We start from the raw sequence: 18,354 nt of genomic DNA, 5'->3' as shown, positions 1-18,354 counted from the left end.
GTCGCGCTAGGAAAGCGGGGAATGACGTTTAACCCCTCTCACCCGGTAGCGGATGTCGACTGTGGCACCGTGCACAATGTCTCTCGGGACGTTTCGCGCGTGCGTCGGGAACAAGAGAACCTCTCGGGATGACATGCGGTAAGCACGCATTTATTTTCCGCCTGTCGGGTCCTTTTGTTTGGGGCTCGTACGGACTTCGCCAACGGCGCCTTGTGCCTACGGCGAACGCTTACCTTGGTCGCCGCTACCCCTCCCCCCCCTTCCAAATGCTAGGCCGAAGAGTGGTTCGATGTCCTAGTGCGTGGACAAACTGCACCGACCCGTATCTCTCCGAAGCCAACGCGAGCGCCATTGCCCTCGCTTGAGCAACCGGACCCTTTGTCCCAGTGTCCCCGTGAATCCCTTTTGCCTACGGAGACGTGCTCGCAGCACCCCTGTGTAGCACTTCTCGCCCGTGGCGTGGATAAGCCCATTAGCGTTCCTACCGTGCCTTTGCAACGGGCTCTGTACTGCGTTTTGGTGTTGCCGCACATAATGAAGTGTTGCGACCATGAGTAGTACCGTGTTCTCGCCACGGCGACGGTTAACGCGTGCCCTGCGGCTCGCTAAGACCGGACCCACGCAAGTGGCCGTATTCCTTCGGGATACGTGTACACTATAACCCTGACGACAGTGTTCACACACATGGGATCTGTCGTATTCTGGGTCGATATGCTTCATACGCCAAGGGTTGGGGTATGAGTTAGTCTGCAGAAGGTGTAACGTGACCGACTCGCTGGACGTTAAATCCCTATCCGGGAGGGGGAACTCTCACCGGCCTAGGTGGAAGAGCTTCATGGTTTCGTTATAAGTGTGGCCAATTTCTGCGGCACATTATATACCTATGTTTGAGGCTTTCGTGTCTGTGGCTGTCCATTAGGAAGGTGGTGGGGGGGGGGGGGCAGTTTAATAGCAGGGTCTTCAGTATGAAGGGGACTTTGCGCCGCCTCTTTGCTTACAGGTGATTAGGAGGAAATTCGCCCCCGTGCGGACCGTATTGTGCTGTTCTCAGAGTTACTGCTCGCGGGGTTACGACTGGTCTATTCCTATACGCTTAGGCGTGCGCAGGGTATACCTCTTCAGGGAGGGCGAAGGTTCTACGCAGTGCCTCCCCCCTCCCCATTAAGTCGATGAATGAGGCAGACTTTCAACCCCCCTCTTAGGTAACAAAATGGGTTGGGGGAGCGGCCCTTTTGTCACTCACGCTTATACGGACAGAACTTCGCAGTAAAAGTTCACTTAATCGTCACCTGCATAGTTCATTCGATGTGTATTTGCGACTACGCCACGTATACGTTCCCCACGCTATGCGCAGGTTGTCGGCTTCTGCACCGGAGGACTACACGCCGTGCACGGCGCGCACGCCTACTACAAGGAGCACGCACGGAGGAGTGATTGACGACGGCCCCGAAGGACCGAATACAGAGCCTGGCTGCACTGAAGCGTCATCCGCAGCCTCGAGTTCACCCGGCAGTGCGCATGCGCTCTCAGGTTAACCCCTTCACCACCACGCTGATGCTCCGCCGCAGAAGCATATCTGCGATTCCATTAAAGTGCATTCACGTCGATGTACTGGTTTACTTTTGGTAAAACTGTGATGGATGGTACAACTGACCGAAGAAAAGTAGTAGACTCTTGTTTTTTTTTTCAAATGTCATGATCGAATAAACCACTACCTGATTATGATTTTTCTTGCCTCAATTAGATTGATTCTAGGAACTGCAGAATTTCCGAACTTATTGTCCTCTCGGCAGGCACCCATACTCGGCTCTTTATCTTATACTACGTTGCCTCATCGTTTATGACTGGCATTGTAACCTCTAAAACACATTTGTCCAATTCATGCATGTGAAATCGTCATTATTTCTATATTGACACCCCGCTGCTATTGAAACCCAGCTTTTCTTCAATTTGATGGAGGCGAAATTACTTGGGGCCCTCTGCTTGGATTTAGGTACACGTTAAACCGAGGTGCTTCAAATTCCCGGAGTTATTCACTACGACGTCTCTCATAATCATGTTATGGTTTCGGAACGTTAAACCCCAGCAATACTCGTTAGCTCTCTCCACTTACGTATGACGTCTTGGATCAGTCAGCTCTATCTGATGGCATTACTTGTGTATTAGAGTACGCTTTGCCAGCCATTTTTTTTACGGCAAAAGCTTTTCTGAAATCTCAACAGCTAGTTGTTATGTGGTATATATAGGCCGAGCACTGCCGGTGTCCGTGAAAGCATCCGTGCACAATTAAAAAAAACTCGCACTTTAGCTTAAAGTCTGAAGCAATGAATGCGATAGCAACATATTCGAATGTTTTACGAAGCAAAGCTAGCATTTTTGGGAGCAATATTAATAGTAGTAAACATGCGCTTGCTAAGTAACCAAGTTTCCTGCGGCGTGGCCACAGTAGATAACCACAGGGCTCGTGCGTACTGACGGCGTTGATATACGAAGTGAGGCTGGCAGTCCACTCATTTAGATCAGATTTCACGTGACTCTAGAAAACCCTGGGGTAAGAGAACACGGCCGCTCCAGGTAGGCTTTTGGCACCGCTTTTTCGTGTTTAGAACGCAGCCCTTAGAAGCTCCTGCCTGATATGGGTGCACAAGGCGCGCGCTGATTGTTGCCGCGATCAAGGAGGTTTATAAAAAAAAGATTGCTGGAGTTGAAATTCTTGCCGACGAGTGAAGTCGTGCCTACCGTAAAATGGCGGCTGCGGCAGCCATGTTACGTGGGGCATAATGAGCTGTTGGCGTTTGGCGATTGAAAAAGAGCGTTTTCTTCGCACGCCCGACTTTAACCTGGCAACGTTTTCGGGTCAAATAGTGCTCAAAGTGCGTCATTGTGTTACTGGTTTTCTTTAGGAAGCATCGAATTCAAGGCAAACTTTATTGGAGATTACTTCACCGATACTAGTCTCTGGATTATTTTTTCGGAAACAACTATATATCTTTTAATTTATAATTAACGTAGCCTTTAGACTAACAAATCAAAGACACTTGATGTTTAAGTGAGCACAACCAGAAAATAGCATGTTTGTGTTATCTTTGGAGGGCAAAGGCTGGCTTCAGTACCGCTGGCAGAGCATTGCCGCAGCTTCCACTCCAGCAATTTTTTACACCTTCTTGGGCACGATTGCGCGGCAACCATAAGCGCCCCCCCCCCCCCCCCCCGACTCCCTTTGTCGCTGGCGAGATAAGCGTGCGCGCAGACAAGCACAGCCGGAAAGGTGATGGCTGCGCAGAGGAGGAGGAGGAGGAGGAGTGGGGATGTGGTGAGCCGCACCCACAGAAGCTCGTTTACGTCGCCTTAAGCAGGTGCACCAACATTGAGAACCTCTACCTGACTAACGCTGCCAGTGACCGCTATCGTGAACGCTGCCACTGACCATGACTATAGCACTCCTAAACAACCCATCCCCGACTGTATACAAGTCGGGGAGGATGAAGGACCAATGCTCTGAATATTGTGCTTACAATATATTCGATGATAACAAAGAGACGCTTAGTGAGTTAACCATAGTGATAATTAGGAGTGACAGTGAATTTGTGAGAGTTCGTTATGTATACAGTCAAGAAAATGAAGTGAATGTTACAATAATTCGATAATATTAATCATAGTTTTTGTAGAGAAAGTGAAGTCGGGCTGAGCTAAGCAAAGCCACATGGTATGACTTCCTCGTTCGAGACGTTTTCAGGTGAATAGGGTGTAAGGAGCAAAGTTCCACGATCCAACCATCCAGCATGTTTTTTTTTTTTTCAGTGGTCCGTAGTGGGTGGGTGGAAATCATCGCCTGCACGAAGTAGAGGAAGTAGAAGACAAACGGTTTGTTTTCGTCCCAAGGTGAGTGACATTGCACACGCAGCTGTTTGAGTGCTTCGTTTTCTTGACGAGTATACACCTTTAGAGTCACTAGCGGCCGCCGCCAATTAGTAGATGGAACGTCAGATGCAAGAGCGACGCCATTGGAGGAGATCAGAAGTTATGTTGCGCGACTGCTGACACGAAGGTTGCGGGATTGAATCCCGGCCGCGGGAGCCACATTTCGTTCAAGGCGGAATGCTACTGGCCCGTGTGCTTATGCTTAGGTACACATTAAAGGGGTCCTGCAACACGTTTCCAAGCAATGATCGAAGGGCTTGCCTAAAGGAGTTTCTCGCCTCATGAATCGACTGGGTAAAATATCAATAGAAATCGTCTAGTGCGATAGGAGGTAGTGATTTGTCACACTGTAATAGCTTTCTCCCTTTTTTCGACCCAACGAGTGGGCTTGAAGCCAAGGAATGGCCCGGGGGTAAGATGTTGCGTAAATTTCTATGTAGAACAAAAAAAAGAACAGTAATGTCCCCAAGGTTGTCCACCGGTGTCGGTGCTCGAATGCTAACCCAAAGGTCACGGGATCGAATCCCGGGCGTCAGTGGCCGAAATTCGAAGGAGACGAAGCGTTTATATAGGTCCGGCATGCGCCTAAATCTATAGCTGCATATTAAATAACCCCCAGTTGGCCCAGCTTCTGGAACCGCCGCAGAAAACTTAATGCGATCAATCAATCAATAAATCTGTCTGTCAGTCAATCAATCAACTTTTACTTTCTCCAGAAAACAATATTAAAACGGTGTAGCAAAATGTAAACGGCCAGACAAAAAAAAAACTTTTCTCGCAGCTTGACTAAGCTCTGGCCACCCTTTCAGCGGCAGTTACAGAATGATTTGTTTCGTAGCTTTTATATACGGTAGATAATTCTGAATATTGCAAATTTTGCGCTTCACATATTTTCGCAAATACACGTAAATGCGTATCTTCGGGCGTAATACCCCGAAAATTGTTATTATATGAAAGAGCATACCTTCACATACCCTCCAGGATTTGCAAATGGCGAGTGGTATAGCGTGTATGCGTACCGTACACTGGCTAGCAGCACTTGTCGATGCTGGCTAGTAGTTAATGATTTTTGGGGTTGCACTTTCGACAGCCATGAAAATGCCAGCTAGCTCTGCCTTTTGACAAGTCCGCATATTTTGCATATCTCACATATATGGCTCATTTCTGAAAGGGACTGGACGGCAGCATTCGAGGAACATATCGTTAGCGATATCCGAAGTTACCACAAATGACGAAAATGTTGGCGCCAATTTTAAAGTGCAGATCTTTTGTAGCATTGTTTTGTTTCAACACCCGGCGACCGCATAGGATGCCTCACGAGAAAAAAAAATGGCTCGAGATCAGTCGTAGCTGCTGAGTTTCCCGAACAAAGCGTTATTACGATCGCAATGTAGGCAAGAAAAGAATGGGAATGCCATTGAGGAATGTTGAGAGATCATGAACGTACTGATTAGGAAATTTTGAAACATAAGGAAGGCTGATGCCATGTTCTTTCACCTCTCAGTCATTGTATTGATGGCCATCTGCCACCCTCCGAAAGGCTCCTTCTCCTATCGTATTTTCACGCTGCCTCTAAGATCGGATAATAAAAGTTTATCCAATCCAATCTAAGACCGGATGCGCGTCACCTGCTTTCGCATTGCCTCGGTGATCGGACTAGCTTTGACCAAGATATGATGCGATGTGTGGACGTTGGCATGCTGGGTTACGTCACATGACGTCATAATGACGCCAAATTATTTGGTCGATACGTATTAACTTCATCGCGACGTCACACGGTGGCGCCATCTCGTCATGATTTTTTGCATCACTAGACGGTAACATGCCCTAGCCTCGTAACCTATAGCCATTAGTCCGATATTTGAAAACTTTGTCCGGGCTGCCACAATCGCATTTTAACCGCATGCTCTGGAGGTGCCCCTCTTTACAAGAAAAAAAAAACGAAGAATTTTCCGAAAATTCCTTCCATTGAATGCTCACGAGTCCGGTTCTCATACAACAACTCAAGGCTGTCCAGAAGGCCCCCGATGCGGCGGTGAGGCTGGGGCTCCCCGTCCCAACGTGGGAGCGGCCCGCGATCCTACCCCTATAAAACGGGGGTGGAATCCTTCAGAACCCCAATGTTTTTCATCCACTCGCGCCCTTCAACCTGGCATGTAAGACGCCACCGACGCGCGACGCCGATGGTCAAATTTCCCGCCTGATGGGGGCATCTGAAGGTCTTTCGCCTTTAAAAAAAAGTGATATCTGAGTGAGAAGTAATCAATACCCGACAGAACTTTCTGCAGGCCGAGCTCGTTCACACTTGCAAACTGCTGCGCGAAAAGTAGACAAGGACGCGCAACACATGGACGAGCGTGACCTGTCCACTCGTGGAGGTGAAATTTTGAACTCGTTCGTGTCTTTGCGCCTTCTATAGCTTTCACACAGTCATTTACTTCTGCGGGTGTAAACGGGCCTGAGTACCCATTTATCATTTATTTCTGTGCCCAGATCTTCCCTCGACACGCTTCCCAGCAAACTGCTTCGAGAATGGCTGGTGTTGCGGACATGATGGAAGTCTTGGCAAAGGGCCGCATCTTCGAAGTCTCATTCGACGAGTACATCAACACTGTCAATGGCCTCTTTAACTTCCTCGAGATCGTAAGTGGCCTTTGTTGCCGTTGCACATTCCCACAGTACTGGAGCCATCGTGTCGACGAGAGGTATACTTGAAATGTTACGTGAATACAATGCGTCTGTTGTGTGCCAATCGCATATATAGATGCATGGATAGGATGTGCACATGGACGTGTAAATAGGTTATGTGTACAGCATTGCATTTATACAGCACCGAGTATGCATGACACGCGATGCAACTTTCTCATAATTACGTGGAGCCTAATTATGAGGATGGTACTGATACAGCTGCTTAGCGTATCTTGCGTTAGTTGACGAGACAAATGCTTAGACAGCTGATGAGACAGGTACACCTGCTGCAAGACAACCCATCGACTTTTTGTCTCTCCCTCGGGAGATAGTCTTTTCGTGAAATCCTCTGTGTCACTCTTGACGGCAAGCGATTAGCCTATGGCCTAAATGCCCTGACCGTTTATTCTTGATTTAGACTAAAATTTCCCCAACATCCGTTTGTTTCCTGACCCACACTATACACCGTTCTGTTCTTGTCCCTTAAGGTTACACTATTCATTTTCCTTTTCGTGGCTCACTGTGTCGTACTGAATTTGTGTTGAGCCTTTTCCGCAAGCCTCCTTCTTTCTGCGCTGTATGTAAGTGCTGGCACGACCTGCTTTTTTATCCAACGGCCGTGGTGCTGGCAAACTGCTGCTGTTACGTTAGTGCCACTTACGATCTGATAATGGGTGCCAGCCAAATATACTTCACGTTCCTCGTATATTCTATTTAACCTCTCTTTTGTATGTTAGAGTAGTATATGTTGTGTAAAAGTTGTTAGAATTCTACTGTAATGGTTTAGACGTTTGGCGAGTTGATGCGGTTCCATCTCTACCTTGCAAAATGGGAGAGTTAGGCCAGTTGGCTTGGGTTAAAGTTTTAAATGCGAATGCATTTCTTAGTCGGGCTATGTCAGGCATACGGCGTTATCCGCGGCGATGTCAGCGCGCGGGCAGTTCTTATCTCTCCGCTCTCGCCGCTCCCGCTCCCATAGCAACAGCTGCGAGCGCGCGCGCTTATCCTCGCCCCTAGCAAGTGGAACATGTGTTGCGAGAGAGTGTAGCAGACATGGAGGAAGGAAAAACACAGGAGGGAGTACGCCGCACGAACCCAGCCTTGGCAAGCAAACACGTTTTGAAGTCATCAAAGCCGGCCCAACACGTGACCTTTTGCCGTGAGATCACGCAATAAACGAGACTTGCCGATGCCTCGGAGTGCAGTGCCCGGTAACATTTAATGGAAATGCGCTGGTTCGGCGCAGACTGGCCGGCTCACGCAGCTGTTTCAAAGACGCACGGAGGAACCTTTCCTTCCTCCGTGCAAAGACGTGCAAAGACGGAACAGCACCGAGAGTACTAAAAGGTACCGCGAGCTCTGACGTTTTCATCACGTGTTGGGCCGACAAGCTGAGCTTCACTCATGTGACGTAGTGCTCCCTCCTCTCTTTTTCTTCCTCCATGGTAGGAGACGGTAGGTGCAGTGCTTCGCCGCTCCTTCTCTTGCGGTTCTCTCTCCTCCCTGCTCCCCACTCTCCCGTCCACTCTTGCCTCACTCTCGACCGTTCGCTGGCTGGGCGCCCCTCAAGAACATCGGGAAATGTGTGCTCGAGACGCCGCTGTGAAACGCCAACGCCGAGCCAAGAACGCAGGCGCCCTGCTCTCCCGTCTGCTCACTCCTGCGTCTGACGGCAACGGTACCCTCTCTCGGCGCCAAAAATGCATTCGCATTTCCTCACAGTTCCCTTCGGGAAGATGGGGGCAATTAAAAAAAAGCGCCGAAGACAAACGCTCATAACGTTTCAATTATCACACAATATTGATTGTTTTGAGGGTTACAAGGCGAGAAGGACACGTTACGGCCACTAACTGAAGTTTACTGATATAAAAACGAACGCACGAAAAACAAACACTACGTGTACACAGGAATTGTTCCCATATGCCTTGTTCCCGCCGATTTTCTAAGTGTTCCCTATTCGCCCGCCTTGCACTTCATTCACAACTCCTATACAGCGACCGGGCGGTCCAACTTCTGAATCGCTTGCAGTGCGGCGGTGCGGTGGTGTACATGATGACGGGCACGACGGATACGAAATCTCAGGGTTGCCTGCAGGGCTCCGCCTTCAGCTTCTTATTCAACGGCATCTTCATGATCGTCTCCAGCTTCCTGAGCGCCACGTCCGGCCACTACCTGACCGGCATATTCTACGTGAGTAGTGATGCACGATCGCGACTACCTCCGGTATATAGGGTGCCCCACATGTCCGTAGCCAGAGTTTAAAACCCTTGCCGCACGTACGCGATACAGCGCGTCAGCGTGTGCAGTGTCCTCTCCCTATGCGCACTCTCTCCCTCCATAAGAAAGCGACGCGACACTGAGTTTAAACGGCACGCGCTGACGCGCTGTAACGCGTCCGTGCGGTTAGGCCTCAATAATATGCCGATGCTATGGCGAAGTGACCAAATGCAAATTGCTGACTATTACCTAAACTATGTCATGATATTTTAGGGGCGATAACTCCTAAAGCAGTGGGCCTGTCCCACCTAGCTCGTCGTCGTACGTTGCTGCCTATCAATGACTCGCTCAGCAGGTTCGAAGGAACAGACGGACAGACAGACATACAGACAGACAGAAAGAAAGGCGGACGGACGTATGGACGTTTCACTATCAATGACTCGCTCAGCAGGTTCGAAGGAACAGACGGACAGACAGACATACAGACAGACAGAAAGAAAGGCGGACGGACGGATGGACGTTTCACAGTTAACGATAAAAGCCTCCAAAGCTTCGCTCCACTCATCATTATTCACTATGTGAATATGCTGTGTTTTTATGTTTTTATTGCCTAATTAGGCATGTTTAATTAACCTTTGATATAATGAAGCCAGGCGAAAAATTCGAATGAGAAAGTTTTAGGTCACTTTGTAAAAAGTCAACGTCTGAATATACAGTTTAGAAGTTACTGTGTTCTAACTGTTCGTGTTTTCCAGCTTTCGACAAATTCCCACAATATAATTAAAAAAAACGTAACATGCTCACTTGCGTGCTGTATTACAGCCACCCCTAACGTTCCGCGAGAAAGCGACCATATATACAGCATTCGGTCGTGACAACGCAAGCGATAACCGCTTTGTATGCTTATCTCTGTCATCAACTGCCACGAGGGAAGCGTATCGTTTGTGCGCGGAACGCTATAGGAAGCGCTCAAACCATCACAAGAATATAGATATTCCCTCGTTAGACACAATAATAACGAGAACTAACAACACTGCCAGGGAAATTGTTGGGGATGTCAGCAGACGTAAGTGTAACGACACTATAGGCGCGCATCGAATAGAGACCTTAGGCGCACATGAGTGATCTAGCGGGCCTGTCACGTGGTATTTTTTCTTTTGTATTTCGCGGGTATCTGCAGTAAGCATAGAAACACTAATACTTAACGCACAGATACATCTGATTGATTTGTGGGGTTTAACGTCCCAAAACCACTATTTGATAATGAGAGACGCCGTAGTGGAGGGCTCCGGAAATTTCGACCACCTGGGGTTCTTTAACGTGCACCCAAATTTGAGCACACGGGCCTACAACATTTCCGCCTCCATCGGAAATGCAGCCGCCGCAGCCGGGAATCGAACCCGCGACCTGCGGGTCAGCAGCCGAGTACCTTAGCCACTAGACCACCGCGGCGGGAACGCACAGATACATCTCAATAATCTCTTTAGAGGTTTTGTCAACTGATCTCAAACTTTCTGACAGCTTCGTTGCTTCTAAAGTTAGTTAAATAAACATCTCTACTTAGGAAATTAGGAAGAGCATAGAGAAACTGTATTACGTACTCCAGGCGAGGGCAACAGCATGCATTTGGTCACGTCTTCATAAAGCCTGTCGGCATAATTTTAATTTTGCCTAAAAATAGCTGGGGCACCCTGTATTGGATTCAGGCGGTCTGGCCTACACGACTGTACTAGAACCGGACGACGTATTGAGGCGAAAGCCGGATACGCCTCATAGCGTGTGTTCCAATACTAGCCGTAGACGGCTAAATAGACAGCTAAGTGGACGGCGGTCATATTAAATCATTTCAATTCTCACGTAGCCGTCAAAATGGTCCGCTTCCAGAATATGGCATCGTATAGACAGAAGCGATGCAGGTTACTTTGCTGTCCAAACAAGATAATGGCTCAGCGAATTGCTGGAATAGGTCAGATCTCACCGGAATGGTCGTCTGCACACAAGCAGACGCTTCTCCAGACGCTAAATGAGAGTAACTATTTTTTTAAAGATTTGAACGCGACAAAAAGTAAACAAAAAATAACAACTACGTTTGTTTATCTTAGCTTTCTTTTCTTGACGCGTGGCGGCGTCTCGTCGGGTAGAAGCCGTCCAGACGTATTCCGTTTCTCGGACAACATGCGCTCGATGCTGTCTTCTACAGTGTACTAGAATACTAGTACATTGTACTGTCTTCTAAGCTGTCTGCATAGGCTGTCTACGATGCTGTCTAGAATCGGAACACAGTCATAGAACAGGAAGACTGGCCACAAGCGTCAACGCGATCGAGGCGCTCTAAAAATCATCTGATGACGTCACAAGTTTCGCGACATGTGGATGACGCCACATGTCGCCAAACTTGTGACGTCATCCGAAGGTTGCATAACGTAGCGTCACAAGACATCGTTGCTTGGTCAAAAGAGGACCGATGCCGGAAGCTCTGCAAAAGGACGTGTGACGCAGAAAGCTTCAAATGCCTCCGATCCTGGACGCTACGGAAAACCTCGTTGGGGTGCAGAAAACATTAAGGAGGGAGGGAGTAAGAAATGTAATGGAGTGACAATAAGAAGTGTTTTGCCTCTAGGTGTGCAGGGGAATGCTTAGTTATGAAAATCTTGTGACGCTTCTAGTTCGCTATAGGTGGTATGTACATGACGTCATCCGCGAAAAGCGTTGGTGGGTGGGGGGGTGCCATTTTGAAGGTCCTTGATTTCGCCGCACGCGCTGTGTCCGAGATCCATATGGTGGCTTGGATGACTAGAGACCTCCGGGACATTTATGAAACAACATTCGGCTAGAGTTTATCAGCTACGCTTCACCACCTTAATCTTTTTAGGCTCCCCAATTTGAATCGGGTCATGAAGTTCAGAACGGTTTGTTCTTTCATTCGAAACGAAACCAAAACACTGCCATAAACGAAGTGCGTTCGAAGCCCGCAAGCACGAAGACTAGGCAAATTCATGTACTACCCATCATTCCCGTAGTCGCTGAACGATCGCAACGCCAGAGTGCCCTCTAGTTAATTTTAGGGAACTCTATGGATGAGGCACCTAAGACTTTCGCCTTGAATATGAAAACATTTTTCCCGTACCTGCAGATCCAGGGAGCACGGCTTCTTGACGCGCAGGCTGGGAAGTCCTCTTTCCAGCATCTGAATGTCCCTTCGTTGTAATGAAACCGCGAATAAACGTGCTTCGTTGTATCGAGGACATAAAATTGCGAAAAGTGAAGTAGTTCGTTATACCGTTAATTTCGTTGTATTGAAGTTCCTTAAATCTAGGTTTAACTGTATATGTAATTCGTCTCTTCCACCCCTGGTCCGCACGTGGCGCAGTACGTGGTGTTCAACGGGACGGCCGCCATGATGTACATCCTGTCGAGCATCGTGATCGTCAGGGATTCTAACGAAGTTGGCACGGGTCCCGTAAGTGCTGCGACGACACGGCCACTGTGATGTCACGGAGTGATGTTCGAGCGTTATTTGAAATAATTATTAATTATTATATTTCCGAACGTTGTTTGTTAATTAATTATTTATTATTAATTGTCGAGTACTCGTTAAGTAACTATGTATTAATAAATTTAGAATAATTCATTACTATTTACTAAGTTATTTTAATCACTTATCAGTTACTGATTTATTAATAATGAATGAATAATTAGTAATTATTATTAATCATCAAATAAGCAATAACTGATTGTTATTTAATTATTAATTGTTTATTATTATTTGTTACATAATTACAACATAACCATTATGCAATTATTAATCAATTGCACACTGATTATATGTTAATAATATTGGTTACAATAACAATTATTTAATAATTGCTCGGCAATTATTTAGCGATCACCTAATAATTATTTATCAATCAATTTATTGCTTTTTATCAATTAGTTAATTCGTCATTTTATTTGTCAATTATTCAACCCATTAAATAAACAATTTATTATTTCATCCAATAACAAAATAAAGTATTAAATGAATTTGCTAATTATTTGTTAATCAATTCACTTATTATTTATTACATTACTCAATTTAATAATTGTTATTTGTCAATTATTTAGTTAATATTTAATCAATTCACTTACTAACTTATTAATTAGTTTATTAAATTACATTAAATAAATTCAAACAAACGAATTCTTTATTAATTAGTTAATTAATTATTAATCAATCAATTGACGGGTGAACAAAAGGGTGGGCGGACGGACGGATGGATGGATGGATGGATTGATGGATTGATGCGTGGATGTATTCATGGACGAATGCATGGATGTAATGATATGTGTTTTAGTGACATCGATTGCTATGATTCGGGGTAATGGCTAGTGACACCAGGTTGTTCACTAATGAGGCGAGCACCAAGTGGCACTTTCTTTTCAGAGCACTTCCGGTCAAGCTCTCACTTCCGGTTTTATAAGTAGTATTAAAATGCGTTTTTGAAAGTCAAACTCGTACGAGATTGCTGGTTCTGATTCAGTTTAAAAAGTCATACTGAATGCATGCAATATCAGATCATCAGTACGATATGCTCCAACTTGTATTTGTTTAATGTTTCTACTAATTAATTGTCAGTTGTAAACACAACTTTCCTGCTTGCGCCTTAATTCGACTGCTTGTGGAAGAGGCCCGAGACCTACTGCGTAAAGTTTGAGGAAATTGCGTTGTCGCAACACGGCTGAAATATGTGCGAACATTTCGAAATCTCTGACTTCACGATGGCGCCCGCGCATGCGCAGATTTCGGTGCAAAATTTCAGGAATGAAACTTCGACCTCTATTTTTTTTTCTACATACAAGCCTATGGCGATAAAATTACCGACAGTACAGAACTCTCTAAGATTAATTGATCTGTTTCAATTAATTCATTGTTTTACTTCGGTGTTCCTTTAAAGGGAGACCCTGAAAAGGTTTTGACGATTTTGTTCGATACATTGACCCGGTAGACAGAGTACCACGGGTCACATATACCAACCAATTTTATCTATATGCGTAAACTGTGTAATTTATTACAACGCTTTAAAGCAGTGAATCACTGCAGATCGCTGCGACTCGGTCAAGAGTGTTTTTAACCGTCCAGTCACAGAGCGACATGCTCTGCCCACTAGACGTCACCGTGGCGGCCGATGTGATTGGCTGCGGAACGTGCGGCACAGGACTCGTGAGGGCGGAGCTTAGCACCGGGTGCTCGAAGAAAAGTTGAGGTAGTTAGGGTGAAAGGTGATGCGGAGTAGGAGGGTACCTATTTATTACTCGTAGCTCCTTTAATGAAGGGTGTCTCGATTGAATTGTGGTGCTGATTAATTCCTCTGTATCATATCTTGCGCAGCATGTGCCTCGTGTCAAACCCGCCCCCTTTGATACGATAGTGCGGTGAGGGTACGCACCCTTTCTTGTCTCGCTCGGTATATAAGCACTGCTACAATAAAGATAGAGGTTTTTCTTCCCATCGTGCCCCTTCGTCATGCCTTGCTCAATCGCGCTAACGATACATGGTGTCGGAAGTGGGATAGTCAAACTCACGACTTCACTGGAGGACAGCGACGACGGGAACAGCCATGGACTTCCTCAAGCCACCGAACCCGCTGCGCATGTCAGGAGACGCAGGCAAGAACTGGAAGCTGTTCATCCAAAGGTTTCAACTTTTCGTCACCGCATCAGACCCACCGGAAAAACCTCGATCGGCGAAAACGAAGGCAGCTTTACTCCTGAGTATCGCCGGTCAAGAAGCGCTCGAAGTTTTCAACACCTTCGCGTTCGCCGACAGCGAGAGCAGAGAAGACTACGCAACGGTTGTGGCGAAGTTCGAGCAATACTGCGCCACCCAGTACAGCGAAGTACACGAGCGCTACGTCTTTCGGAACATGAGTCAAGCCCCAGGTGAGCACCTGGAACACTTCCTGAGAGACTTGAAAAAACAGGTTCGTGAGTGCAACTTTGGCGCACTAACAGATTCCATGATCCGGGATCAGCTCGCTTTTGTAATAGGCGACGATAAAACCCGGGAAAAGCTACTCAGTGACAACAATTTGACCTTAGATAAGGCAGAGCAAGTTTGCAAGGCAGCCGAGGCAACAGCGGCTCACCGAGACGTGTGGGACAGCCAGCAAAAGCAAGTAAATGCTGTGCGCAATTCGAAGCAGAGCCAAGGTGAAAATCGACAAGGCAACCGCAAATGCCCGAAGTGCGCACGCACGCACGCTGTAGGAAACTGCCCTGCATACGGACGGACATGCCGAAGATGCCAACGAAAAAACCACTTCGCCGTATGTTGCAGAAACGCATCGCAAGTTGACGAGGTGGGAAGGCATGAAGACGACTTTGAAGTGCTCGATGTGTCTGTAAGAAGAGTGACAAGTCAATGTGATTGGGTCGTTCAGGCGCAAGATATGATACATCCTCCTTGGTGTATAAAACAATTGACAGGTGAGTTCAGGTCCTTTTCGAGGGCATACGACTTCATACACATCACATCCAGTCCAGAATATCCACAATCGAATGGTTTGGCTGAGAAAGGCGTCCAGGTCATCAAGAGAATCCTGAAAAAAAAAACGCATGAAGCAAAGCAAGATTTCTGGCTGGGTCTTCTTGCTTACAGGACAACGCCACTGGAGTGCGGCATGGCCCCAGCGGAGATATTGCAAGGCAGAAGACTGCGCAACACCCTGCCGGACATGGAGACCGGACCTGAACACTCCATCGTGAAGCGCTCCCACACCAACCGCCCTGGAAGCCCCTCCAGTAGTGGCCCCTCCAGTAGTGGCCCCTCCAGTAGTGGTCTAATGGAAAAATAGAAAAGGGTCCCTGAAGCGAAACAACCGCTTCAGGAACTCTTTAAAGGGGCACCCAATTTTCGATCAAAGGCCATGTTATGTGGCTCAATGCTTGAGCGTTCACAAACAAGCTGCCGGAATTTAAGCGCGTTTGGTCGAGCACTCACTTTAATATTCAATTGTTTTATAAACGTGCCAGTGGCCTGAGAGTCGGGCAACAATGGCGCACTCGCGAGCCGTGACGTAACCAGCTGCTTGCTGAGCGAGAGTCAGCATTACGGTGAGCGATTTTGTTCTCTGGTCATATCTATGTGGACGAGCCATGTCAGCCCTTCCTCAGTTTCAGAATAATAATGTGGTAATAATGTGGTTTCAGAATAATAATGCTTACCGTGTGGTGGAACCTTGAACAAACGTTGAAGTGTATTGTCTTTCCCTCACTTACTTGGTTTCCTTGCGTATCGCCACTATACTACGTTAATTATTTCATTTCAACATTTACTGTCACGCAGGTAATGGGACTGTTGACCGGGGGCCTGCACGCTTTTCACTGCGCCTACTCGACGTACAAGATATACTACGACTGAGTACGAGACTGCGCCAGAAAGTCTTCGGTGCCTCCCGGCACTGTTCCGTGGCAACGAGCGTGCCTTGTCTACGGCTCTCTGCCAGAGACTACTGATAAACTATGCAACGTACTGATATAGCTTACAGCTGTCCACTTGTATATATAACGCGGTCGGCGTACCGTGATAGACATCAATTTTGGGAGATGACGCTGCGTGTATATAGCGGGTTTCTGGGAGGACCCCATTGTGAAGGGAGCTTAAACGCTGGCGTAGGGAGCGGTTTAAGCTCCGGTCCAAGGTACACGCTCCCACGGAGGAGTTATACAGCCTTCGATGCGGGCGTCGTGGAGTTATACCGGGAGAATGACGTCATATACGATCGGTGTCGGGTTCGAGTGATGTCGAGTCGGCGTTTCTTCGTTAACGCAGGGCTGCCGCCCTATCCTATACGTATAGTTGAATCTTTGCTTGTTGTCGCATTCCACCGTTTGCGAACAAGTGATTGCCCTGAGAGCTTCCGTGGCCTCTCAGATTGGCTTACATTGTCGTCATTATGAAATTTAGCAAGGTGGTGGAATTATACAGCGTCCACTGTGTTCTTTTTTCTCTCTTTATTCCAATCAGACTTATACTACCAGTACATTAATATATGCCACCAAAAAAAGTTTTCTAACGTTGAGGTACTATCCATTCTTAACGGTGAAGCAACGCGAAACATAGCGAGGCGATACGAAGCAGATCACAGATACCCATGACGCAGTGGAGGGAGAATGACGTCAAGAGTATACGCTTTGCTTCGCGTTCTTCCTCCGTTGGTAAGACATGAATGCCAACGTCGACTCTGGAAGACCGTGTGAGAGCGTGATGGGTTAGTTCAAGGGACGTGTGGATACAAAAAATATCAGTGTATCGCCAAGACGAACCGACCGGACTCTAAGCCATTTCGTTCGTGTTAGGTACCAGCTCGCGTAGGGCGCCCTAGTGGACCATGCAACAACCTATTTACACGGACGGGTGGCTTCAGTCTTGCTGTGTACAGATCGCGCGAGGGCAGTTATATACCGAGTACATAATTAGTTGAATGAGATACTTTTATTCTATGACAGTTACATTCGCTGCTTTGACTACGCTAGCCGTATGCACGATGAATAAATAAATAAATAACCGATACGTTATTCATCTCTCGTTCATTACAATTAAAGTTTTATGCCAAATGCAAGCTCCACGAAGCGTATGGCGTAGTACGCGATCGCCTGAATTGAATGGCGATGTTGCCCGTCGTGTGAATACAGCTTTACGGGCCATAAGGTTTGGCGGGGGGCAAGAGGGAAAAAAGGGTCAAATATATATATATATATATATACGTGGACGTTGTACGTGGACGTTCGGCAGGGTTGGAGGGAGACGAGGAGGAAGAAGAGGTTAGAAATAAAGAAGATGGCTGACACCCCAGCCTATTACTGTGTATTATTACATGTGTGTGTGTGTGTGTGTGCGTGTGTGTGTGCGTGTGCGTGTGCGTGTGTGTGTGTGTGTGTGTGTGATCGAGGATACAAGTTACGTGTATTGTTTGAGATTAAGTACCGATTTAGGGGTACGCTCAGAACTAACCCTGAAATTGGAGTAATATCGATAACGATTCGAACTTCGGACCTTGATACTTTAGGGAGCCCGACGCTTTCAATGAGCTTTCCCGTAGTGAAGTACGTATAGTCTCTACATCGTTAACCACTTTTCCTTAACACGCAGCTGCCATCCTGACAGCTGCGGCTTAAATATTTGTCAGCTCGGCCTCATCAAGTGTTAGGCCCCCGGGACGGCTTTATGCTCTCCCATAGTAGAGTACCTAGTACTCTGAATCGCTAACTACTTTTTCTAAACACACCATAATCGATCAGTTGGTGGGTGCTTTGAGCGATTATGACTTGTGACGGCTTTCTGCTCTCCCATAGCAGAGTAATCTCAACCGTTGAACATTTCTTTCTCAACACAAGCGTGAGGCTTTTTAGTTATTTGTGCGGCTCCAAATACGCTCAGTTGGACCGATCCTCCTAGGCTGTTCTCCCATAGTAGAGCACATCGTACTCTAAGTCGTCGAACATTTCTTCTAAACACACAAACCTGTCCCTTAGTATAGAGTACGAAGT

The 18,354-nt window shown here is 47.0% G+C and overlaps 2 protein-coding genes across 2 annotated transcripts in view; both read left to right on the top strand.

The window, feature by feature from the left end:
• Positions 1 to 1,704, top strand: part of LOC142765018 (uncharacterized) — a 38,613-nt gene extending 36,909 nt beyond the window's left edge. Inside the window, exon 5 of the mRNA XM_075865562.1 lies at positions 1,355 to 1,704. Coding sequence (XP_075721677.1) covers positions 1,355 to 1,438 — 84 coding nt within the window. The 3' untranslated portion in view covers positions 1,439 to 1,704. The remainder of the gene's footprint in view (positions 1 to 1,354) is intronic.
• A 4,714-nt stretch (positions 1,705 to 6,418) lies between these two features.
• On the top strand, positions 6,419 to 12,034 carry LOC142766068 (uncharacterized). Its single transcript, XM_075867894.1, has 3 exons — positions 6,419 to 6,564; positions 8,638 to 8,799; positions 11,960 to 12,034. Exons 1-3 carry the CDS (start codon positions 6,454 to 6,456, stop codon positions 12,032 to 12,034), a joined length of 348 nt encoding a protein of 115 aa, XP_075724009.1. The 5' UTR covers positions 6,419 to 6,453.
• The last annotated feature ends 6,320 nt before the right edge of the window (positions 12,035 to 18,354 follow it).

This window comes from Rhipicephalus microplus, chromosome 6 (genome assembly GCF_043290135.1).
Source record: "Rhipicephalus microplus isolate Deutch F79 chromosome 6, USDA_Rmic, whole genome shotgun sequence".
In the NCBI taxonomy this organism is placed as follows: Eukaryota; Metazoa; Arthropoda; class Arachnida; order Ixodida; family Ixodidae; genus Rhipicephalus; species Rhipicephalus microplus.
The sequence above is the reverse complement of the archived record's forward strand: the minus strand, read 5'-3'. Positions and strand labels throughout refer to the sequence as shown.

Excerpts from the sequence above, each read along its gene's own strand:
- LOC142766068 (XM_075867894.1), top strand. The coding sequence starts at position 6,454 with ATGGCTGGTGTTGCGGACATGATGGAAGTCTTGGCAAAGGGCCGCATC. Across the intron at positions 6,565-8,637 it reads TCTTTAACTTCCTCGAGATC|TGCGGCGGTGCGGTGGTGTA; the intron begins GTAAGTGGCCTT and ends AATCGCTTGCAG. Across the intron at positions 8,800-11,959 it reads ACCTGACCGGCATATTCTAC|ATCCAGGGAGCACGGCTTCT; the intron begins GTGAGTAGTGAT and ends CCGTACCTGCAG.